Source organism: Phalangium opilio, unplaced genomic scaffold (assembly GCF_054372755.1).
Source record: "Phalangium opilio isolate 3A_F unplaced genomic scaffold, DU_Popi_V2 ptg000045l_1, whole genome shotgun sequence".
Lineage (NCBI taxonomy): Eukaryota > Metazoa > Arthropoda > Arachnida > Opiliones > Phalangiidae > Phalangium > Phalangium opilio.
Genome location: NW_028324168.1, coordinates 5,612,989 through 5,639,368, shown reverse-complemented (window position 1 = coordinate 5,639,368; position 26,380 = coordinate 5,612,989). Strand labels below are relative to the sequence as shown.

The window sequence follows — 26,380 nt, the reverse complement described above, 5'->3', positions numbered from 1 at the left end:
AAAACTATATAAGGAGGGAAAATATACATTTTCAACTTTGTCCACTAAATTTTAAAGCTTTTCCCATAACAATATCCTTATCCATAGGGTTTTCTAGTACGTCGCTTATGTCCATAACGTTTTGACCATAAACCGATTACGATATCATCACTGGCTTTATTCCCTAACCCCAGTAAGAGAAGAGAATAATTCTATCTTCATTATCTACGCTTCTAGCTCATACGATTCCGTGACTAAATCTAATGGGAGACCGGCGGCCAGAAGTTAGGCTTAGCATGCCTCGTGTCGTGTTGGATGAGATTTTGACACGCACCTTTAGTATATCACGGTTCGTAGCACTGGGAGAACAAGGCCTTGATACAATACAGATCTCTTTGCATTGTAGACAAGGGTATGATTGGCTTGAAAGGTCATAGACAATTAGGGTCAAGTGATACGGAGCTTCGAGTGTAGGGCACGTGTATGGTATGCACGCGCGCATTTTTATGTCAAAAACTCAGGACCGGAAGTATGTAGGGGGGAAACTAACTCCATCTTTTGGTAGTTTTCTTAATATCGATTAAGAGGTTGATGATTAATTCAATTTAAATGACTAGTAGATTTAAATGATGAGGGATTTTTGAATGTATATAGTTGTGCAGTATTAGGTAAAGAATGACTAGTTAACGTTGTATTTAAGAATCGATGTAGGTGAGGTCCAATCGATTTCAAATTAGAATTTCGCGGAATTTTACTCCTTACAGATTCATTTACGCGCCAAAATGTGGGAGGGTGACGTCATTGTAGCAAGAAAAGTGGTCATTTGCATGGCATCTCTTTATTAAATGAGTTTAGTTTAATTAACTAATCTAGATCGTAATTATTATTGTGAAAGTCAAGAAGTAACTTAACGTTAGACACTATGACGTCGTTGCATTAGTAAAGCTTCAACGCAACATAATTCAATCGATAGTATAGTTGTCATTTTCCGTGTCAGCTTTGAATGGTACAAAAACCTTACGGAAAAAGTCGCTTTTCCATGGAATTATTTGAGTATTTTAAGACTGGTATCGCGTATAGTGCGATGACGTAGACTACCTTATTGTTGTATTGATTGTTCTTCGTCCAAGGACAATCCATTGCCATCTAAGCTAGGAGTTAAAATCTTAAACATTATTTATTTTAATTAAAGAACAAAATTCTTCAATCAATTTTATTATAAATACACAGAAACATACAATCCCCGCGAGCTCACAATTTCATTTAATTTTTTTTTGTTTGTTTTTGTGACATTTGAAATTAATATTAACTATATCTATATTCTACAATGACTATTAATTTTTTTGAGTAAATTTGGGGGTTATAATTTAATTATTTTAATTTGAGTATTTAATTTAGAAAAATCATTTAATTTTTTTCTTTTAAAGTTTTATACTTTCTGTAATCTCTTAATTCTTTCGTGACGTCATTTCATTAAAAACAAAATATTTTTGAAACTAAAAAAAATAATTAAAAATTCGCGGTCAACTACATTTAGGATTAATTACAATTAAATTTGTTCGCTTCATACTTTTAATTCCATCTTAGTATTTTTTTAAAAACAGGGGCAAAATCCTTCATTTCCTTTTTTTAAATAAAATAACGCCCACTAATCTTACAAATTAAAATCATTAATTAAAAATTAAATCGGCAATATCTCAGACATGGAGAGTATTTTAGGAATTAGGCCCAGAAATAATCACATATTTAAAAAAACGGGATGTTTTTATATAGGTTATTTTGTAGTAGGACACTTTTTTAAATAGTTTTTTTTTTAATTGTTTTTCATGTTTTTAATATATATAAATAAATTAAAAATTCGCGTTAATTCAAGGCGTTTTAAGAAACGTTTATTTTTTGGTAAATTTATCTTATTTACGTTTGGTTTAATTTTCTGATCACAGTCTTGTTTAATTTTTTTTTCCATTCCGTTAGATGAAAAACGTTTTGGTTTTAGTTTAATCATTGGAAAATTAGGCTTAGCGACCTTTATGAATTACGAATAAAATTAACGTTGTTAGAAATGTAACAGTTACAAGTACAGGGAATGGTTGCCTAGCAACGGCCGAGTTAGGTCCGGCGACGCCGGCCACGTTGATACTCTTAACTGAAACCATGAAGGAAAGGTTATTATCTTTAAGTTTTGTTTTAAGCATTGGTATATTTAACCTTGACCAATTTAAGCCTTGGTTTATTTACCTTCCATGCTATTTTTCTCGCTAAATTGCATTTCAGTGTGCAATTGCGATTGGGGTCCGCCTTGCACTTCTGCCTCATTGCTCAAATGTACCAGTCGAAAGGTTGTCGATTCGCACCTAAGCCTAACTTCCTGGTTTTTGAAGTGATGAGGCAATAACCGGAAATGCAAACCCAGCGTATTTGCTGTCGTTCCATTATCATTGGAAATTTCATCGTAGTGGACTAGTTGAGAATCATTCACCTTTTTAAAATTGAAAAATTAAACTTAGTTGCTTTATAATGTACCAAATTACCAGCTACAACGTACAGGTTTTTCATTGATTAGCCATTTTAGTTTGACTGGCGTTGAGTTGGCAGATGAACAGTTGACTGTGACATGGTCACCAGTGTCGTACTGTTTTGGACCTCCACTTATTTCAGGGGGTGTTTGACCAGGGACAGCTTCGGACACTATATATAAAACGATGGTTCTGGATATTAGGCTTAGCAAATAAAAAATAGAATTCGGCTTAAGGTAAAAGTCAGTAATGACCTTGAAAAGATGGCGCCCATTGCGAAGTATCGGGTATAATCAACTCCTTACTAACGGAGGAGTCTAATTGTTCCAATGTCGCCACGCATGTTATGGTCACCACTCCATTAGGGAAATGAGTTGCTTGTAGCATCTTCACCAATGTGACCTCTGACCTTGTCATAAAATCACCCGTTAATCTTTCCTCTCGATGACGTTGATAAGCCTTTGGGACCTAAAATACGTATAAATATATAAAAGAAACCAGTGAGTTATATAGGATTAAAAGCTAAAGATCGAAATAAAATATATAGGCCTACTTTTCTTCGATTTAGTAGCCATTCCAACTTAGCAGGCGGTTTAGAAGGTTCCGTTGCGCATGTCAAGTTTAAATAGTCCCCGACTTCGTACTGACTCTCGAGGCCCGTTATCTGAGGTCCTCCATTCGGTAAATCTTTGGAAAACCATTAAAATAAAATAAGGAAAACGTACCCTATAACGTTTTTTTTTACGACATTTCAAAAACGTTCTTAAAGCTCGTTTCAAAACGATTCAATCACACAAGTTTTTTTTTTTTACTTTCTATATCTGAAAATGTCGTTTTTGACGTAAGCTTAACTCATTTTGCCTTAATGGTGCTTTTAAATGACTGGCAGTTAGTCCTGGGTTGAAAGTGCAATGGTTATAAAGGTCCGCGAAGGGTTATCTTTCTGAGTTTTGTAACTTTACTTTGTGAGATGGATTATGGGTTTTATTTTCTAAACTGTACTATCGTGATTCGTAACGTCAGAAGGGTATAATAGAAGAAGTATGACACTCTGTATCATCGTTATGCGATTTACTTACGATAAACGTGCAATTCTTTCTCGGCTGTGATTGTCTGAAATGATGGTGACTCGGCCGATATTTCACAACGATAACTGCCTTCGGTCGCGAAGTCTGCTTTGTGAAGTAACACGTGACTTCCATTTGATTGTTCCAGCTAAATATAGTTAAATTTCTAGTTAGTTTGTTTTCATAACCTGTTTTCGAACATTGAACATTTGAGTTGTGCCAGGGCTGTTTCCAAACATTCTACAACTCTGCCCCCCTACTATAGGAGGTCCATTCTCAAATGTATTATTGGTGTTAAAATCTATACATCGATACTCACATCGACATTAACTCCCGGTATATCGTAAGTCTGTCCAGGAGGCGTATCGCTAGGCTGGTATCGGTAGAATTCCGTTCGATTATGGTACCATTTGACGGAGTACAGCTTTTCCGTTTCGATATCGTATTGACAGCTTAGCCATACGTCATTTCCCTTAGTAACTATTCCCGGGACGTCCAGTCGAACCATACGTAAAGCCGCTAAGCCTTTTGCGTAAAAATAAATTCAATAATAGGCTTAAGGAAGGAAAGAATGTAAAGAAATTTAAGCCTTACTTACCTTTAAGAACTAAAATAACTAATAAATAATATAAATTCAATTTGTTTGTCAAATTTGACATGGCAGGTGATGGTTTGCGTTTTGATTCGTTGAGAATACTGTTAAATGCATCCCCATAGATTCATCCCTATGTTAATTACTGGTTTTAATTGGCATTTAATGATTTCAGTCAATTTTCCATATCTGTAAAGATAGATAAATGTAAGCCCCCAATGAAATAGACGTTTTTGACATAATATCCCGACAATAGACCATTTCTATGTAAGTAAGAGGGAAAGACACGGGGGTAAAACCTTGCCTTCCATCTCGCTTTTTGGCGCCTGCGCTGTAGGCCTTTTGTATCGTGAGAGTGCGCAGAGACGGACGGCAATGTATCAACCCTCTTCCTAAAAGGTCTATATTTCGATTCGTGCAAAATTCAACAATATCACAATGCATTTCCAACCATTGAAGACATATCTTATGACCTATTTAGAAACGGCAACTTTGTGAAACTAAGTCTCTCAGCATTCTAATTTAACAGAATCAATTCATTGTGTCTCCAATTAACAACTGACATTGAAACAAATGTAAATCTATAAGAATTATAGCTTAATGTCTGTCTGTCTGGCTGGCTGGCTCATCGACAATGTAGCCACCATCTAAGTCAACAATAGCGCGAAACAAGAGCGCGACAGGACGATTGTAATTACGAGGACCCACTGCGTCTCCTTAATCAGTCACGATAAAAGTCACGCAATTAGTAATATCCCCCTTTCCCCTCCCGTTATGCCTTAACTTCTTTTTCATTAATGACAACCACCCTGCTTCTATCATTTATTAAAGACCCTATGACAGTACGTGTGCCGTATAGTACCATGCCGCCACCACGCACGAGGAGGAACAAGCCCCGTTCGGGTCAATAGCTCTCAACTCCTATCTCCCTTGCCAATATAACACTACTCAGTTAAGCCTAATCATTAAGCCTCGGTTATGATGTAAAGTGATTAGGGTTAGAGTTATAGGATCTACGTCAATCTAACTTGACAATTTTGATCGATATTAAGATCATTTGTCCCCCTTAATCAATCCGTAGCTACTTTACCTTGTCGCGAATTATTCGTGTGGGGGTACTTCCCCTTAACCCCCCCTCCGGAAGGTTTTATTCGCCCCCTCCCCCCACCCCGTTTGCACGAAACGATAAAGGACCCACTGGTATATCATCTTAAAATAAGTTATTAGGCTTAGCTTGCAAAATTTCAGGGAGATTTTGCAATTGGAGCCAAGGCCCGACAGAAGTAATATTGTGAGTTTTTAAATTAGGCTAAAGTTTACTGTACTTCTAGGCAATTTAAGCATCTAGTTACGTATTTTGTGTGGGAAATAAGTTAGTTTCAGGTTGAGGAATTTTCCTGACGATTTGCTTTCGTTTCTAGATAGATTTATTTAAGTCTACTTTTCTACGTATTGACTTTTAGGGTTGAGTTGAACTTATGAGATAACGTTGAAATACGTTTTATCTATGACCTTGCTTAAACCATCCGGAGTTTTCCTTATTTCCTAATTGACAACCAATGCATTCTTTATGTTGCAATAGAGCAAACTCGGCTGTGGATATTGTAATCCCTAAGGTCCCCTTCCAAAAATATGTTATGCGAAAAACATTTTATATACTATATAGACTTCATTTAAGATTATCACGCAAACTTGTTGGATATCTGTCTAAATTTCTCTCAATCTGATTGGTTGGAGCGTGGCACGATACATCACGTGACAACTTATATTTTTATATGCCTATTTTTTATGTGGGGAAACCTTAACTGCTATATTTCTTTGATGGAAAAATATAGATTTCATTCACCTTACTGAGAATATTTGGAAATATTTTATTGGCAATCTTTTTAGATAAAATTCGTCTGCTAATTTTTGTTATGACACTGATAAAATATATTCTTGGTAACGTGAATGATTGATTTTTTTTGCTAACACGTGTATTACTTGTAGAGGTAAGCTCCCTAAAGGGTAAACATAAAACACCAGGTAGTGTCAAAGGTGTATTTAGCGAAGTCTATAAAAACTTATCGATTTTTTTCATGTTTTCTTTTTGAAAACGCTGAAATTAGCATTTTTTATGTATTTATTCCACCGTTTTCTTTGTTTTGGATAAAGCTTAGAGGTATTATTCTCTTCCTACCTGCCCGATCTGAATTTAAATTAGGTTTAATTTATGCTTTTAGCAAAAACCTTTGGAAGATTATTTAAATTTGGGATTTTTCCGTGAAATCATAACGTGTTTGATTTGTTAATGATATAAGTTAAAAAATTAAAATATAGCAACCTTAAAGAGTTACTGCCCTAATTTTTGTCATCCACAAACTTAAAATACGAAAAAAATCCTTGAAAAATCTAGTTTATTATGATATGTTTACTTTTGTATTTGGTTTCGTACAAATTTATAAAATTGCAATCAAAGTTTTGTGTTTGGAAAAGGCTTAGCTAAATTTTGTTTCGTTTGATGACGTAGTAAGGAGAAATTTTCTCTCCTGATGTCGCTCACGTGACGCCTGTTAGTGTCTCAGCGCCGCGTTAAGCCTAATTTATTCAGATTCGCGGGGCATTGGTATACTCGGGAGTCTCGGGCGCGCGCGCGCTTGGCTTTTCCGCGAGATGCCGTGAGTGACGTAGCAAGGAGAAAAACCCGCCAAAAATCTTCTCCGCAAATTTGCCTTTGTCCCCAAATTTCAAGTTCTCGAAGTGTTTTTTCTGTGTTTTCCCTCATATTTAAATATTTATTAAGTATATTTTTGGAATCAGAAGAGTTTAAACTCTCAAAAAAGTAAGGTTTTCTTTACATTTGAGATAATTTTTAAATCAGTTCAGTATTCCTTTAAATTATATTTTTTCTAAGGATTAAATTAGGCTTAACGTGACCAGGTTATATTAGAGATATGTTTTTATGAAGCTCTAATTAGGCTTAGCAAGAATATTTCGTATCTTTCTTATTTATGTACCGATTTTGACTTAATTAGTATCAAATTGAAGCCCTTGGATAACTGAATCCAAATCTATGTTAATTGTTAAATTACCCTTAACTCCATCAGGTTATTTTTGAGATAGAAATATTGTAAAAACATTCATTCAAGGTATAATTAGGCTTAACAAAAACAATTCGTATCTTTCTTATTTATGGACCGATTTCGCCTTAATTGGACTCAAATTGACGCTCATTTCACAGCAGATGTGAATCTTGAAAAACATTTCTCTATTAGTAAAGAATACTAGGTTTAAACCGCGATAAATACCCAACCTTCTTTTGGTTCCACTTTACCTTAAGTTATCCTTCAATTTGGGACTTAAACTGATCGCCGTGTTAGGAATGTATAATAAAAAAGGAGGACCCCATTATCGACTGCTGTCTTTGATACATCTTTTTGATAAATCAATTTTTGGCTTATAAAAAAACCTAGCCTCGTCTTCTTTCGCGGTTTTAGTGGACTATCCCATTATCAAAATTACTTCCTATAGGGTTTAGGGGGGGTCTATCCAGTTCTAGCCATATTCCGGATAGGCGTGGCACCTTTATATCCTCCTCACTTTTGATTAAATATCCCCACCACCTTTACCTCGTGATTCCCAGAACCTTTCCTCTAAAGGTGTTCACTATAACATTCTGTTCTTAGAAGATTATGGGAACAATATAGGCTTAACAATGCTACACACTTTTTAGTTTTTTATGGTCAGAGTGTTGCATGCACTTTGGATGAATTTGATCCATTGCTGTTCAAAAACATTCAAGATTCAATTTTTACAAACTTAATCTCAAGTATTTCATAAAACTGAACTGAACTGAAGCAATATAAAACATTTAGGCGCGAGAACTTTCAAATTTGGCGCGAGAAATTATCATAGCACGTGCGTTTCAATTTTTATTTTCAAATTCTCGTGAAATTTAAACTTATGCTTCTAAAAGGTCTCGTGCAATTACTGTTCAGCTCAGTTTGTAATGACTACTTTAACCCCTACGATTTTAAAGTCTGTGTGTGGTAATCCGCCCAGCTTCCATTATATTAAAGGAGACGTGTTGAACAGTCACGCGTGACAATCCATCTACACACCAGGTGTATTTCGATAAAACTGGTTGCTGAGATATCCATATGAATATTATCTATTTAATATGATAATAATTATACCATATTAACCCCATTTTGTAACTCGTTTATTCCTCGGTTCACGCACACGAACAATTATTTAAGTAACTTTTAATATTATAGACTCTAAAAGCTGAGTTTTCCCGCCTACTTATACGTCCCGTCGTCGGACCCCAACTTGGAAATACTCATGGAGGATTGAAAGTAAATTTTATAATATTAATATGTATTTGTGAACCCATTATGCAAATTTCGCAGATGTTATACGCTAGACGCATTTAATTATTTGCATATTTTCATAATTACAACGACGGCGAAAAGTTAGTATAATTTTTAGGCTGCTTTCAGACCCAGTCATGTTGGTTTAAAAATAGTCTATATTTAGTCAATATAGGGATGGTCTGAATTATCATTAGAGATTAGACCTAATCGAGGGGCTAATCACTCAGATTTTACGTGTAGTGCTTATAATAATTACACGTAGCTAATACTTTTAGTAAAGAGTGACGTGCCCCTCGGCAAAAATAGGCATATTTTTTTGACCAAGGCCCAATGAGAAGTGACCTTGTCTCGAGGGACATTTACGTTTTGAACGATTATGGCAACCCCTTTACGCGGTATGCGCGCTGTTATGGTTAGGATATGGAGAGTTTAAAGTTGGCTAGAGTCCCTGAATGACGAGTCGATGGTAGACTTAGTGGCTAGACAGTGAGTCTCCAGTAACGGGATTTTGGATCAGGCAAGCGTTACAGTTACCGCGCTAAGCTTCTTTTGTTACCAAAAGGAGAGTGAAGAGAGAGAGAGAGAAAAAAAATGAGAATTTATTGACAAATTTATCCTTTTCCGGTACAGTTCCCGATCTTTTTCCTCTCTTTTTCGTCTGCTTTTATTTCTACTGAAAGTTCAACTTTCCCTCTACACTTTAAAGGGACTGTGAATATCTTATTGGGCTTCTTTCGAAGACCAATTGGCTGTTGGTTGATGGTTTCTTTTTTGGCTGCTTCGAATTTTGGCAAAAAAGTGCATGAAAGTTGCGTTTTTAAGGTGGAATTCATAAACGTCGGACGCAACGCAGTTTAGTACAGGCAAAGGCAGGGCGTCGTGCGCAAACTTCCGCCTTTTGCGCACGACGCCCTGCCTTTGCCTGTACTAAATTGCGTTGCGTCCGACGTTTATGAATTCCACCTTTAATATACATAGTTTTCAGACTAGGAGGATTCATACCATTTACACATTTTGCTACTTGACGAACAAAAGTGCGAACAACTTTATGATTCAAGTAGCCTGGCCTCCATGTGTAAATCATCCTAGTCTGAAAACTATGTATAGGGCTGTTTTGAACTATTGATGGAATCCTATATTTTTTGGTCTATTTTTGAAAAAATTCGAGATTTGTGAATTTTTTCAGGATTGCGTTGACTGGGAAACTAAATTTATCTGACGTCACTTTTCCGTGTACAATTATTAAGCCTAATACGTCATGGGCTTCAGTCATTTCGCTAAATTATTAAGCCTAATTCTCCCTCCCAACTCGTGCAAACATTTATTAATTTAATTATAAGAGACCTGTTAGAAACGTCATATTTTCACACACCCTTTACAAGTTTATGTTATTGAGGGGCTGGAACCGCTTTCGTGACGAAAGAGTTTTTCGATCTACGTAAGTGGGTCGGAGTCAAAAGGCTTTGTATATACACTCATAGCGAGTGACCTATAAACTGTACTAGTCCAGTCCAGTTGATTGACTTTTATAGTCTTTACCTTTACATCTACCTAAGTCTTAACCCCTTAAAGGTTTCTTTCGTCATATCATAAGCTCATAAGATATGTTCCACGATAAGTCTGTCGCTAGTTAGAAACTGGAACTTGTCATGAAGTGAATGAGGTGTGTCATAGATTCGAGGTAAAGCGACGCCTGGTGAGGCGCTGTCAAAGGCTTAGTAATGCAGACTAAATAGGAAGATTGAAGTCCTGCAAAACTAACCGAGTGTAGCATTACGAACTAGTATAGGTAATTTCATACTTATGGAACATAGCTTATAACTAGGTTAACCGATTTACTATAGGGCGATGTCAATTTTGAGTGTGTATACACGCTTGACCCTTGACCTTATTTTTTTTTTCTTTAAGAAATGACTCACCGCACGCGATAGGCTTAGAGAATCTTACTTATCGTGCATTCGTTCTCACGATAATAAAAAAAATTAACTAGCCACAAGGATCATACCATTTATTAAATTTAATAACCGTAGCTGGAGAAATCAACTTCAAATCATCAATTATGGACTGAGATTGAATCAAAATTAGTTTAAATTGAAATTTAGTCTCATTTCTCGAGAGATACATTCCTTATTTGATGTGTACATATTCCAAGAATTCTCCTAACTTATTTTGAAACAAATAATTAAAAATTCATGCACGATCCAACCTTTTTTGGGGTTAAATTATTAATTTGTTTATTTAATTGAGCGAAGTCTATTTGATTTGCCTGTTTAAATAGAAGTTGACGGAGTTTTTTTTAACAAATCTTAGTTGTTTTTATCTCAAAAAGCTTCCTGAGACACCAGGAATTCAGAGTTAGGCCTAATAGATCTCTGTAGCTAAGCCTAACCGATACTACACTAAATCAGTGAACTCTAATTGATTTAACTGCATGTTTGATATTAGAAGTTACTGGAGTTGACATGTTTTTGTCTCAAAACGCTTCGTGACACATCAGGAATTCAGCGTTAGGCCTAATAATTCTTGTAGCTAAGCCTAAGCAGTACTAAACTGAAACAATAACTTCAGATCCTAAGCCTTGCCACGAGGGTATAGTAACAGATCGGTATAGCCGAACCCATGCCTTTAGGGCTGATTACTTAACAACACCAAGTCTGTTACTCCATTTCACTCCTCAGGGCGATATACTTAATCGTTCACGAACACCCCTGCCAGTGTTAATCGTTTCTTAAGTAAATACTAAATCCAGAATCAATATAGAACAATTTTTCATTCTTCTTAAGCCTTAGCTAGACCGAGGCTTAAAGGCCTCTGGACAAAGTAAGGGAGACATATCGCCCGGAGGATGTGAAATATGTGAGTTGGGTGCCCCCTAGGATCTAGAACGGTAGAGCCCCCTCTACATTTTAGAAAAGCGGAGGCTGACATGGCAAAATAATGGCTAGGCAAATAATTGTTCGCATTTTTTCCGTGACAGGATTTCTATACCAAGAGGGTTCAATGTAAATTGACAGCCTTAACAAAGGAAGGTTGCTCCTAGCGCTCCCCTCTTGGTGTTGCCGAGGTCCAAGTGACACTGACTGCTAGCTAGCAGTCTCTACTCTCTTCTGAAAGAGCGTCTGCTCCTCTAGGCACACGGAGGCTGGAAAGAGGGATAGCTTTTCTACTAGATATCCCCTATATCTTTTCCCATTTTCCGCATCAGACGTTAGCGCGCCCGAATTGACCCATGGTTGGTCCAAACGCCGCCCTAAATGTTTGTCCCCTTAGAAAGTCCTCACGCAAGATGGTATATACGTAACGCACCTTCATTGCTATTCCATCAAACCGGGACTTAAAATAGAACCATTGAACATAATTTAGTTCGACTCCTAAGTTTTGATAAGTTAAAATATAACCAAAGCTTAGTGTATTAACTCCTTGCAAGTCAATGACTAAGTTTCTAATTATTAATTCCTTGGATTTAAATACTTTTCCAGTCCCTATCTGATATAATGAAGGTCCTTGGTGATAATACCACCAGTCAGTCTCTGATATGTGTACAGTGTCACCAGTTCTGGCTGGGTATAGCAGTACGAGGCTAGGCGCCAATTGGCTTATAGGGATGGGGCGTTGTCATGGTTACGTGGTGTTAGTCTTGGGATCTTCGTCTCATGTCTCGTGATAGCGGCATAGTACCGCTCTGGGAGTACATACGATGAAAGATAGGGGCCATACTTTACACTTGTAGCTCACCTAAGCCTATTTTTCATGTTCAGTAAGTCTCGCCCCACCACTCCAAAGTTAAAATCCCCCTCTCTTCCAATCCTTGTTGAAAATCCTCGATTCCTGGCGAATTGAAAACCTTTTTTACGGATTTTTCTAACGTATGTTTTTATGGGAATCCCATTTTAAAACATGAGATGTATCATGTATTGATTATTCTTTTTTTAAGCAAGGGAGTGAGATCAGATAGTCACAGCTAGACAGCAGACTTAGGGAATGTGTTGAAATATCAAGCTGTGCAATGGGGTGATTTGGTAGCTAGCTATAAATCAAACGTATATGTTCTAAAAGATGTGATTCCCCAAATTTCAATTTCGCACACGTGACAAGCTGGTGTCACGTGCAATGCGCACGCAGCTTTGAGTTAAAAAGTCATAATTTAAAACCAATTTCAATATTTTAGCTCCGTTACGCGTTGGAAAATATAATTTCCGTTAATAACGTAACATAACGTATGCCATTGGTACAGGAAGGTCACGTGTCTATTGTATCGTATCCAAATGGATGGATGTACCCCCAGTTCAATTTCCTGTCCATAACATGGTCAATACGGATTTTTCCATTAAAGGGCACGTGACCGATAACCATTCATACATGTAAATACATTTATTGCATTATATTAAGTGAAAAGAAAAAGATATGTATGGTCATAAAAAATTCATTTTTTATCCTTACGCTTTCGTATTTTCCTTAAATTTTAACAACTCAGCAGGTGTTCTTTCCTCTAAGTCCTGTTTAAGATTAACGTATCTTTATCGATTTTTTATTTTATTTTCTTTTTATTAATACAAAAAATACCTTATTTATTTCTGTTATAGCTTGAATATTTTTTATCGTGATTTTAATTCGTTGAAACCTTCCATAAATTTAACTTTCATTCTGTAGAGGTGTAGTTTTATTTAGGTACAAACCTTTGTTTCTTAGAAATTTAGGCCTAATACATCTACTGTATATTATAAAGTATAAGTTAATTTTCTCTCTAAAAATAACCAGTAAAAATTTCCATAATTTAGGCCTACAATTGCAAAATTTAAACCAGCAGCAACGTGTATGTATAGACAAAGTTACTTTTAATTAAAGCAAGGTAGGTAGTAGATGACCACACTGTATATATATATATAATTCCTAGCATAATTTAGGTTGACGTTCGTGGTTTGTAATATATTTTTAGCCCATATAAGGAATTTTCACTATAATATGTTATTCTCCGTACCACCATAAGTTTATATGTTCTATAAGTAAGACACTACTTAATACTTCCATCTTCCTATTTAGTCTGTACTAAGCCTTTAATATGCAGCGCCTCACCAGGCGTCTTCGCTTTACCCTGAATCTATGACCTACCTCACTCACTTCACGATAAGCTCCAGTTTCTAAGTTACCAGTGACAAACTTGTCTTAAGAACATATCTTATGAACTTATGATATAGGAAGACGTGAGTGATCGTTTCCACTCTACATTTTATCCATTCTTGCTTTTATTCAACTTAATCTTGGTACTATTGCAGAAGGTATTCTGGATCCTTAGATTCTTATGGTTTTTAGTATGAAGTTAAGTTGTGACACAAACGCGTTACGTATGTTGCAGCTATAACGTGAAACCTTCCTTTTTGATAAACGACGGGCCTAAGAAAACTTTATATTAATTTAGTTTCGAGGTCAAGAGCCTCTCTTATGTCTTTAGTTATAATGGAACGTCGCCGTGTTAAGCGTATGCAAATTTTGACGTTGTAGATGTTTGAGTAAGATTTTCAATAGAGTTTTAATAACGTTTAATTTAATATACCTTCTAGAATTACTACTTATAAAGAGCCATACATAGTCTGAAATTTAGGTGAATATATCATAAGTTTAATTTTGACTGTCTTTCGACTTAATTTACTCCGTGCAAGAACATTAGATTAAATAAATTAGTGCCTAATAATGTGAATTAAACTTAAAAGTAGAAAATACATTGGGAAAAATTTAATGAAACGGCCCCGTTTTCAATTTAAAAGGAAACTGAATGAACTTGCATGCATTCGCAGTTCTTTTTGGTGGAATAAAATTAATCACCAATCTAAATCCCCTGTTCATTTCAGTTCACGCTCTAAAGACCTCTCTTAATTCCTGAATCCAGCCAGCCAGCTAGCTCTGTTGTGGTCTTCAATCCTCGAGGATGAGATCCAAGAGGATGGACAGAGTCACAAATTCTCATTCTCAATGTGGTCAATTAATGCCATAGAGCCTTTTCAAAAGGGAGCCCCCGGAGTATCCTGTATGTGGGTCCAAAGACAGTAGATTGTACTTCAAAGTTGCTCCTCTACCAAATTGGGTCACACACCCATCAACAACAAAACACCCTGCTTTTGAAAAAGGGTGTATTTATTTTAAAGTAAACATAAAATCAATTCTTTTACGCAAATATCCCACCCCTTGTTTAGTATAGCTATCCCTTGAGGGATAATATAAATTGCTATATCAAGAACAAATAGTATAAATCTTGGGTCCCTCAAGAGATAAAATGGAAAAGAAAAAAAAATGTTTTAACCTGTATTGGATTTTGTCTATTTAGCCCTTTTTTCTATAGGGGTTGGTTTTGGTTTCTTAACCCGTTTTTTTTTGCCTAGTAAACTCTGTCCTAAGGGAATTAAAAGCAGCGAATAATCTAGTTAAGACCATGAGAAGTAATTAAGACCCCCAAATAGAAAGAAAAAAAAGGCCCTCTTGGGTACATAATTAATTAATTTGTTTTAATTGATTAATTTTTAATGAGCTTCTTTTATACTTGCCGTATAAGTTAGAGGAAGAATGTCCTATGTTAATATTTGGTTCAATATTAACATAGTTACCCCGTTTATTAATGGTATGTATTAAGTTACATGAAACTCTACTTCACATTCCCCCTCTCTCTACCTTGAGCTATTAATTTGGGTTGGAAATGTGCAAGAAGTACATTACTTGGAAGTTAGGTTTTTCTCCTATTTTGTGTGTGGACTTAAGGGGCTAGAGAAATTTCTTCCCCCACGTTTCTTAACCTTAACTGCGCATGCCCTTCAGGGTTGCCAGGAATTTGCTATTAGTGCATCTCCCGCATCATTCAGGTTTGGAACTCAATGATTAGTGCACTGAATCGAACAGAATTCTACCAAGCTTTTCAGTCTGTTGTAAATTGATAGCGGTTGAGTTTCACAGGATGACTGTCTGCACATTATCAATTCCTAAGTCTAACTCGTAGATTAGTATATTTTGTAGTTAATTAAGGGTTTTAATCTGAATGATTCCTAAATAGCTATATATAACGTGTATATAATAATAAAAAAACTAATTATTTTTAACGATTTGTGTTTATCGAATTTTATAATCTCATTACCAAAGAACTAATTATTTTTGTTGATTTGTGTTAATTAAGTTTTTAATTACATTCCCAAATTGTTCCATCAGACACATTTCAAAGAACTAAATCATTTAAAATTACTTTCTTAAACTTATTTTACTCCTAAACAAAGCGATCAAGTTTGAAGGGGATAAATACTTCCAATGATTATGAACTTCTGTTCCCGTAAAAATTGAAATTCGGTGCAAATACACTATATAGCTTATTGAGTTTACTTAAACTTAGTTAAGCAAACATACGGGTTTCTATAAGAGAATAATTTATAGAAAGAAAACCGAATAAAGCTACGGGTTTTTTTTTCTGCGAAATTAAACACGTTTTTTCCATCAAATAGAATTATTTTTTCGCATAGACTATTCCATAATTTTCTTGTAGAGAAGCTAAAGCACATGGGTTGGACAGCCATCGTAGGTTCATACAAACCTGGAAAACAGGGAAAACCTGGAAAAATCAGGGAAGTAGTTGACAAAAACCTCAGGGAAAACTCTGGAAATTTAGAATTTCCAGTAAAATTTAGGGAAATCAGGGAAATTTGCGTCAAACAGGGGCCGAGTAGTTAAGCAAAATACTCATAAACATCCCCTACATAGGATTAACATTACACTAAACTTTGGGGGCTCATAACTCTGGTTACATTAGAGATACGGGATGTCCATTGATTATGTAATAGTCATATTTGCCCCCCCCCCTTCGTTAACATTTGCTCCATAGGATACTCCATATACGGGAAAAACCTGGAAATCTCAGGGAAATTTGTTTTCCAAAAGTTGTATGAACCCTGGCACTGCCTCTAGTGGTGTTTCTTTGCGCCATGGAAATAACCCAAAAAGGTGACCTCCCCTCCTTCTGCGGTGTTTGCTTAATTCTCTACAGTTATTACAGGAATAGTCTATGTATAGTTTTAGAATTTTGCATTAAGCAAAGGCTTAAGGGCCTAAATTTCCTTAAAACTGTTATGGACTTTGTTCTAACTTCTAAACTGAAAATGAGAAGTCAAGTTCAGTGGGGTGAAACGAGAAAGAACCATTTTTAACACGCATTTAAACTTTGTTAATGTAAACGGCGGGTGGTGGAATGCCTGTGCTGCTATGTTTTCTAATATGTTTTAATGCCTTCAAGCGCCGCCATTTTATCGCAAGCTGTGTAGTTTTTTTTTAAAGAGGTTTTTTTTTAGTTCCCCATTAGAAGATTTTGCGGGAAATGCAAAAAAGAAAAAAAGGGTTTCTTATGTACAGCCCTAGTTTTAAGGGGCCTTATTTCCTGGGGCAAAAATTTCCCGCTCAATCTTAGGGTTACGTCTATGTCTATGCATTTCGAAAAATTACCAACATATAATTTTGCGAATTTTAAGGTTTAAAATTAGTATGGATATTTTAGGCCCAAACTAGGCCTATAATGTATTAAAAACATGGGTATACATTTTTAAAATTGTACTTTTTTAATGCCTTGTCACGTGATTTATTTATTAATGTTTTTATTTTCTGTTTTTGATTTTTTAACAGATTCGTAATAGCACTCTCATTTGGCATTCAGATTTCAACTTGTCAAGATCTAAACCGGCCTACCGATTAGGCTTAGTTAAATAACGTTAATCGAGTTACATTTTAAATTAATTTATGAATTATAACAGAAGTCCATAACTGGACTCCTGATTATATGTATATATTATATAATAAAATTTCGAATGTTTTTCTTTATTTCTAATTTAGTAAATTATTGAAGTTATATATTACTTAAGTGTTAATTGTTCTAGCTCAATGCGAGTGATTTTGATGTTTTTCTATGGCGAGTGTTCGTTATCGAAGGAAAATTTGAATGGTTTTCAAATTTCATCGTTTTGAAATCGCGTGTGCACGTGTGAAAGGTTAGCCTATCAACAAATGTACATAATTTGTAGAAACAACTTACGAAAAGGTAAGTTACGATTCCAATTTTATAAACAAACGTTAGGTTGTATCAAAAGTAAATAGAAGGAAGTCTTCAAGAAAGTAAGATAATAAAAAGCTATAATATTTTCCGTTTTATCATGAGCAATGTGAATTACATCTCACCATAAGTAACATAATAAACATAAGTATGACTCTTCCTATTGTCATAATGCAAATTTCAAAATGAAACCTATAATCAACACTGACACTTTCACTTACATCAGGCCAGGACTTGCAACCCCGTCGAGTATTTCATGCTGGTCTTTACTCTTTGGCGAATGACATAGTTCTACAATTTTAGCCAATCACAATAAACCATCTCCTTGAACGTATTTGTGTCGGAAATAGCTCGTCTGCTATTTATTGTACAAGCTCGCGCGGTCGCGGTGTTTGTATGTTTGACTTTAAGATTGCCATAAGTCGGATATTTCAGCACCAAAAATGATAAGCCTTTTGAAGTCTAAAAATTCGGTAACTAAACCTACCCAGTGCAATTTTCAACTTCGTAATGTGGCCGCGCTAAAGTCAGTAAAAAGTCAATACAAATCAACTATATAACCAAGGCTTAGGACCGTTGACTCAAATCTCAATGGAGTCTGTTTAAATCTCTGAACCGGATTTTCGATATGGGCGGAAGTCGCTTCATTTTCCACCGCTAGGGGTCTCTGTGCTGGGCGCGAACTTATGATGACGTAAAAGGTCCGAAAATGGGTTTATAGTTAGTTTTGGCTAATTGTCATACTTATGGTTATTATGTTACTTATGATCTCACCAATTACTTATTCACTCACTATTTGCTCTTGGTTATAAAACTAAAAATATAAATAACTTGTTAAGCGAAACCAAGTTAATTTTACTAACGTACTTTTTTTAAAAAGAGCCAAACTTGAATATAAATTTTATCAGAAGAGAGAAGGGTTCCATTTGATAATTCATTATTACTTTCAAAGTATCCTACGTTGAAATTTCCTTAAAAATTAATCTTAGAAGTCTTGAAATCTACATTTTTAAATTAGTTCTTTCCAAGATAACAAAGAATAAAATTGAAAATGTCCCTGAGTAATTAATTAATTAATTTAAAAAGCCCGCGGAGAGCCTCGGTACTATTCCCAAAATGAATCACCCAAAGCCATACCATTGCTTATGTTAAAACTCTCACCCTGGCAGTCGTTAGACAGGAGCTGGACATTAGGAAAGTTTTATATGTATCCTTACTATGTCTTCAAATGTAAAAGCTTTATAGACCACTTCGATGAAAGAAACTTGGGTAAAACTTTGCCTTCCATTCCACTTTTAGAGCCTGCGCTGTAGGCTTGGGGAATCTTGAGAGTGTGCAGAGACTGCAAGGGATCAATCCCCTTGTATGTCCCGAGTCCTACTCAATTTTCTACATCAGAAGGGTCTATTTAATTTTCACCACACCATGGGTTACCAGTTTATTCATGTACAGGGTTATTTAAAGAATAGGTTTGAAAAATGAATCATTTAGAAAACAGACACAGTATCACGTGACCATAGTCTAACAACTTTTAAAACACACGGAACCATTCTTAGATAGATGAATATTAATTCATCTATGAAGCGGTTAATTAAAATAAACTACTTAGACTTAATTGTTCATTATGAAACTTTAAAAGTTAAACATTGGATAGGTACTTGTTAATTTAAATGTATTCCGAAACTAAACTTCACTGTAGTATTTCAGTTACACGAATTATTGAAATACCAAAAATACAATGCATTTTCTATGGGTTGCTAAGCCTAAAAATATGTGTTTTTTTTTTCTTGATGAGGGTTACGTAATATTGGCCTCAAAATTAAAACCAGTCATTCAGTAACCCTGCAAGTACACCAGGGTTACAAACAATACTACATTTAAGATCCGCAAGACCATGGGACCGGGGTTGTCTCTCCCCTGGAGAGCTATTTGAGACCATAAGCCCAGCGCGACTCGGTCTACTACTCAGAACTCAGTGTTGACACGAGCCCTCCTAAATCTATTTCGGGATTAAATGCGATCTCTTTACTCCCCTTACATCAACCCTTATCACGCCTCGTAAGGTAGGAAGGCTATCATCAGTTACACTGCCTACTACACGGAGAATGGGTCCTTCCTGGACTTGAACATTCTCTTGGTACATCATAGGACTTAACTCGGATAGTTTACTCAAAGGCGAGTCAAAGCGCGATGCGCTCGGTTTTAGTATAGGGCACTCCCCGCACTTGCCATGCCTCCTGAGACATCCCATTTCTATAGACTTAACTAGCCTTCAGTTTAAACTTTAAACATAATCAGAAGTAAGTTAACGCCGAAGTTGTTTCAAGGATAGGTTATAGAGGAAAGGAGAACCATGAATATTCAACCTCTATAGTATTGTTGCCTTCACTGGCAAAAATCGTTAACGTCACTCCACTTGGTTACTGTTTGGTGAGTGAGGCGATAGGGTGTTAACTTCGCGTTATTTACTTCTGGTAAAACCTTTAGAGTTTCACGTGTTAAAGTACTTAATGGCAAAGACAAGTCTTTCTTTTTGTTTTTTCATAAAAAATACATACCGTCCATTATTGTCTTATTTACAAAGCTTTTTGGGGTGCATCCACCGTTATGGATTTTGTCTTATCCTTTGGGTGTTCAAAACAAACACCTTACTTATGTTGGGCAAAACACAGTAAGCTATAGTTTCAGAGATTTTTATGGCAGGATCATACTAAACTCTTCTAATAGAAAACTTTCCTTCTTTTCGCTATAAGAGTGTATAGTTGAAAGATCTAATGGTCTTTTGTCATCCTGCAAAATGTACCCTCAACCCTTTTGGAATATCATAAGTTCATAAGATATGTTTCATGATAAGTTTCATGATAAGTTTGTCACTGGGTAGGGTATAGTTTGGAGGTGAAGCGACGCCTGGTGAGACGCTGTCAAAGGCTTAGACTAAATAGGAGCTAGATGGAAGTCCTGCAAAATTAACCACCAAGTGTAGACAATCAATTCTCGCTTGTCGTTCTCCCTCGAACTAGCTCGAGCTGTCACTAGCATTAGTGTCAAACTTATGGGGAACATATCTTATAAACTTATAGTAATATTCATTGAAAACTGTCTGTGACTCCAAAAACAAACCTTAAAAACTCATTATAGATCAGTTGACCTTATGAGATTGACCTTTCTTTAGGTAATCCGTAACTCGTTTCACAATGTTTCTAGTTAGACATATTAATGGCTGACCCTTATAGATTTTTCTTTTTCTATCTTCCATGGTCTTATGTACCTTTAGTGTATTATTTTTACTTTAGGTATTAGACCAAGGCTCAATATCAATAAAAGAGATAGGGAACTATCGTTTTCCCCTCGCGAAGTGGTCATTTTCAGTCCAAGGGTATACACGTTTATTGCTCCCTGGGGGTCAGACTTACCACCGCCCAGTCTATACTTTAGCCGAGTCTTGGGAATCAATGTTATTGGGGTCAAAAGATACGTATCTTCATTCTACGGTAACGTATAGAAAGAAAAAATATGTGGCGGTGGTGGTAGTAGTTGGTAGCAGAAGCCCTAGCTTGCGGTTGGCTTTTATGGTAGACTAACGACCTGAGTAATGGTTAGAGATTGGATTGGTTAGCATTTTATATGAATGGTTCCGAAAAACAATGTATTATGGGGTTGCTAGGACAAGCCTTATCGGGATCTGCTGGACACAAGGGAGATAATTTTGATGTATCGTGTATTATTTTTTAATTTCAGGGTCAATTTTAACTTAAGGACTGGTCCCTTGAAGTGGGTTTGTTTCTTCTCTTTTATCTTCCTATTTAGTTTATACTAAGCCTTTCAAGCCAGGCTTCGCTTTACCTCGAATCTATGACCTACGTCACTCACGTCATGACAAGCTCCAGTTTCTAAGTTACCAGTGATAAACTTATGGTGAACATATCTTATTAGGTAATCAGTGATTTCTTTCGAGAGATACCATAGTAATTGTGGTTATGAGGTATCAATTTTGAGCATTAGACCCTGTTAGTTTTAAAGGCTGGTTTCAATCTCTCTTTGATAATTACCAGCACAATCTTGAATCAAAACTGTCCCTCCTACCTAACAACAAAAAAAAACCCCCAGATCTGCTGAACTCTCTTGTGCCATTTATTTAAATGTTTCTCCGAAGATGCCTTACAAAAGAAAAACCACCGAAAAAATATTGGGGAGGGGTATCCAAAACCAGAGGAGGCGAAAACGGAAAAAGAATCCCTTCCACTGCATTAATCTCTCAAATGACGAAGCCCCGAATTTTTTTTTCCTACCGATAGTTAGGCCTAACGCTTTTCTCTTTCTAGCACTGTTTTCTCCTACCCTCCTTTTTCTCAAATCTTATCCTAAGAGTGGGAACGGGTAACAATCGATATGTGTCCAGCAGTGCTGTTTTTTTAGTCTTTATTTGCCCAAAATAGAAACATTTCAGCACAAAATTATCAAATTACTAGTGTGAAAATAGTCCAAGGCCTAATTCAATTTCCTAAAATTCGCTAAGCCTTGTTTGAATTTTTTCAATTACGCGTGCGCCTTAAAAGTTGCAATGTCACGTGCTTCGTTTTGAATACATTAGTACTTGTTAAGCCTTTGTTTTTCAATTGAACCCCAATGAAACTTCAATTATGTTAAGTACTTTGAGTTAATCTACTTTAGCCTCTATATCTAGTTCTTTTTCGGACTGTTTTCTATAGTTTTTTGTTTGTAGGTGTAAAAACCTTACCTGTGAGGCTGTGAAAGGATAGATCGCAATAACTTGCTCCGGGTAATCGGAAACACCTGTTTTTGTCCAATTTTCTGTCCCAATACGGTTCGGTTAAAACATTTCCCTTCTCCAAGCAACAACACCTTTATTTGCGGTTATTGTCCGACGTTTATTGTGTTAGAGAAAGGGAGTCGTACTTTTCAATTAAACCACTGTTGTGTTTTCCTGGAATATCTATTGTATCTCAATAACGAGAGGTTTAATTTCACTCTCTCTTTAAACAACTACTTCAAGTTTTTGACGTTAGATTTAGTCAGCTGTTTTTGAAAGAAAAATTGCGAAGAAATCTTTTTTGACAAGAAAAAATACTACAATTGTAAGGGTTTTCTATTATTGACCCGGAAGGTATAAACCAATACCTAATATTGTCGGTTTGTTTTGTCATTTACTTGTACCGTTGTACGATATTATACTGCTTGAAAGAACAAATAATATTTCCTGCATTGGACATCATAAAAGAAATTAAAATTCTTCTCTAGAAAATACACCTAATCACATGACATTAAACTATCAGTTTTTAAAAAGCGCCAAATTTCAAAAATTCAAAAAAAAGGCTTAACTAAAAAGCGCGCGGAATTACTAAAACTAAAAACGAGGCTTAACAAAAATATATATCAAAAGCGCGTGATATTCCAAAAATTGAAAACTAGGCTTAACAAAAATATTAAACGTGCCCGAAATTAGAAAAAAATGAAAACTAGGCTTAAGGAATCGTTTATTTATAAACTTGATTTTATATTACTATTATCGTTCTAAACAAAATATAGTCTACTTCACTTTAAGTTATGGTCTACTGGTGATACTCTAATTTAACCTACGCTAAATTAAGCAGGGAATGAATTCCCTATAGAGCAAATTGTATATTGTACAGTAAGATTCGTAGCAAACCAATCACGTGGCTATTGTTCAAGTGGGAGTCTTTGAAAGAAAAGGGTCTCTAGTAGCAATGCATGACTGTTACAGAAATTCAGAGGGAAAACCCCCGTTAGGCCTAATTTATTTTTTCTTTTTGTTCTACCCATCAAACCCCCCTTTTACTGTATAGAACCCAAACTGGTGGTTCTATTCCTTCCTACTGTCTTTTGAAATAGAAATTTGACGAACAATAGACGAAAAATTAGGGTTTTGGCAAAATTTAGGGGAGCTAGATATCATGTTGAGACTGTTATCAACTTTTTCGGGGGGTTTTCATAGATATCAGGAAATAAATTGGTTTCCATCATAAATAAAATAGCTTTCAATAAATTAACCTTAATCAATACAGGCTTAACACACGTCTGGGGTTCTTAATCATCTTATTAGGTCTTCAAATAATAAAGATTTCGGCGATGAACTGGACTGGTAACGTTGAAGCCCCATATAAAGTCTTTGTTGTTCATATACCCAATTAATGTTCCGTCTTAAGTTCTTAACCCTAAATTAAGCAGACGATAATATGCCCCCCCCTTTCGAAATGAAGTCCACTTAGAATGAAATTTGTTAGTTTAATTTATGAAAAAATAAGTGCAGGTGTTTAAATATTGGTAATGGCAAATAATACTTAATCTTAAGTTCAAGTTTTGCTGCCTCGAAATGGCGGAGTGAAATCGCGCATTGCATCATGTTTCTTATATCTATGAGCAAAATCTGCCAATTCATCTCTCTTGTCCGTACCCCAAAAAGGCCCAAATGGGTCCCTCTCTAAATTGAGGGGGATCGAGAGATGGGTACTTGAACGAAAATGAGTCATAGCAGAATTTTCAGTAGTAGATATGAGTAACTATATATAGGGTGGTTTTTTTTCTATATGAATACGATAGGGCTCGAAGCTGATATTTCCATAATATAGTTTTAATATTGAAATATTAGATTATATACCCTATTTTTATACTACGTTTTAAACTGAGAGGGGGGACCCTATATAATTTGATTTTTATTGGGCGTTAAAAGTGGGATTAAGGGGTGCAATAATTTTCAAACTTTCAACATGAAGAGGTTTTTCGAAGGCCAAGTGTAAAATGTATTTAGTGAATAACGGATTAATTATACAACGCAAATTTGGTTTGTTTTTAACAATAATATTAATATGAAACTCTGCTCTAGCTTAGAAGCAAAGTACGTTATATCCGAAACATGAGGTAATATAAAATAGGGTATATCTCGTCTCCCTTACCTTGAAATCCTTTAAAATTAACGTTAATTATTCTAATTAAATTGATCTTTAAAATGACCCTAATTTCGTTACAGAGCCACAATTCCTTCATACTTAAATTAGCTATAGAACTTAGAAGGAAAGTACGTTATCTCCGAAACATTGGGTAATATAAAATAGGGTTTATCTCGTCTCCCTTACCTTGAAATCGTTTAAAATTAACATTAATTAATCTAATTAAATTCATCTTTAAAATAATCCTAATTTCGTTAAATAGACATAATTCCTTCATATTTAAATTAACCCATTTAAACCCTTCAAATCTCATTTAAACTCGATCGAGTAATCTCGATTCAGTTCCAATAACGATTATATAAAATACGTTAAACAATCAGCAAATATTTAATTACTAACTTACATTTATTTAAGTGTTCGCATGGCGACGAAACGAAGGCAAGAATTAGAATTACGCACTGTATAAACTTGAAATATGAAAAACAAGAAATGTGCAGGATATACACAATTTTATCTAGATCCCCATTTCGCAACTAAATACGTTATAAACGACTAAGGAAACGGATAGTTTGAAACCTTGGCCCTTCAAGTCAATTCTAACAATTATGATAGGCTGGGATGTTCAGTACGTATAGTCCATATAACGTAACTCATCCCCTCTTGGCTAAGCTGCACTCTTTTGAGGCCCCCGCTCTCTTTCTAGCTAACAATTGGCATCAATTGAGTATAATCACTGTTGGAACTATTTTGTATAGAACCCGCTCTGTATATCCTAGTTATACATAGACAAAAACCCATATTTCCCCGACTTAAGTTTTTATAAACAAAATTCAATTATATTTACGCTCTTATTAAATAGGAGAGCTAGTAGCTATGGTGTCAATTTTAATCCTTTTAAATTGCAGATGAACAAATTTAAAGCTCCAAACTCAGGGTTAACGTGGAACATTTGAATGGTTGGTAAGGTTTTTATATTGATTCAAATTATCAAAAAAAGGGGTAGGAAACGCGCAATTTTAAATTTGAGGTCCCAATCTAATCTTACAGAAGAACAAAGACCAATTATTCAACATATCCCGGAAACTAGATGTTTTCTGCCAATTTTTTTAAACTCGTACTAAACTAATACGAACCACGTGCCTATGACAGTTACGAAATTGTTTAATTGGACCAATTATTTCTAAAGAGCTGCTCATTTTGCACGTGCTATATCTTCAAGTTACAATCTAAAGCGTACTAATGTTAATGTTTTTAGATTACTTACCGGTTAAAGCGGATATGTCGCTTGTTCCGTTGTGAAGCGGAGAAGTTCACCGTCCAGGCGCCTACGAAATCTAGAAACTTACTGACTGTGGAGAGAAGTAGTTCCAAGTATCATCATGAACGCTGGATCTCTAAAGAGTTCAGTCAACGATGGCAGTGGCGACTCGTAGTGGGGTTCGGCCAAACTGAAATGGCTACCTGTTGCTGCTGATGGGCTCTGTTCTAACTCTAACCCACCTGAATCTTAATAAAGAGTTGTTTTCTTGAAAGGATTTTTTTTATCAAAACGTTTCAAATACATTTCCAAAGAGTTTCTAGTTAATTTCCAAAGAGTTTCTAGTTAATTTCCAAAGAGTTTCTAGTTAATTTCCAAAGAGTTTCTAGTTAATTTCCAAAGAGTTTCAAGTTAATTTCCAAATAATTTCAAGTTAAGTATCCAAAGAGTTTCTATAGAGTCCCTGGTTCAAATCCCGTAGAGAATTATATTCGAATTAAAGTAGGAACTACATTATGTTTTGTTATTGAAATTTATATACTTTATGCTTTATATTTTAGAGTCGTTACTATACTAAGTGTGATATTTTAACAAATATTTTGACTCACAACGTCTAGAAG

The 26,380-nt window shown here is 35.5% G+C and overlaps 2 protein-coding genes and 1 long non-coding RNA gene across 4 annotated transcripts in view; 2 read left to right on the top strand and 1 right to left on the bottom strand.

Moving 5' to 3' along the window:
* The window catches only part of LOC149677050 (uncharacterized), a 46,567-nt gene extending 29,220 nt beyond the window's left edge, over positions 1–17,347 (top strand). The window contains exon 3 of the mRNA XM_089838027.1: positions 17,153–17,347. Coding sequence (XP_089694153.1) covers positions 17,153–17,222 — 70 coding nt within the window. The 3' untranslated portion in view covers positions 17,223–17,347. The remainder of the gene's footprint in view (positions 1–17,152) is intronic.
* Positions 1,179–25,878, bottom strand: LOC149677049 (uncharacterized). Of its 2 annotated transcripts, none has more exons than XM_089838024.1 (9): positions 25,767–25,878; positions 4,161–4,343; positions 3,882–4,087; positions 3,575–3,710; positions 3,049–3,182; positions 2,750–2,963; positions 2,525–2,667; positions 2,218–2,458; positions 1,179–2,125 (listed from the first exon to the last, which is right to left on the bottom strand). In XM_089838024.1, the coding sequence occupies exons 2-9, from the start codon at positions 4,219–4,221 to the stop codon at positions 1,998–2,000; spliced, it is 1,263 nt and encodes a 420-aa protein (XP_089694150.1). In that variant the 5' UTR covers positions 4,222–4,343; positions 25,767–25,878; the 3' UTR covers positions 1,179–1,997. The 2 variants fall into 2 exon arrangements, with proteins under 2 accessions (XP_089694150.1, XP_089694151.1); XM_089838025.1 differs by lacking the exon at positions 25,767–25,878 and adding an exon at positions 24,906–25,044.
* Positions 23,692–26,034, top strand: LOC149677048 (uncharacterized). Its single transcript, XR_016366561.1, has 3 exons — positions 23,692–24,473; positions 24,583–25,458; positions 25,550–26,034. It is a non-coding gene; the product is annotated as an uncharacterized LOC149677048 (long non-coding RNA).
* Positions 26,035–26,380: the final 346 nt, after the last annotated feature.

Excerpts from the sequence above, each read along its gene's own strand:
- LOC149677049 (XM_089838024.1), bottom strand. The coding sequence starts at position 4,221 with ATGTCAAATTTGACAAACAAATTGAATTTATATTATTTATTAGTTATT. Across the intron at positions 4,088-4,160 it reads AGTTATTTTAGTTCTTAAAG|GCTTAGCGGCTTTACGTATG; the intron begins GTAAGTAAGGCT and ends TTTACGCAAAAG. Across the intron at positions 2,126-2,217 it reads CGAGAAAAATAGCATGGAAG|TTAAGAGTATCAACGTGGCC; the intron begins GTAAATAAACCA and ends TCATGGTTTCAG.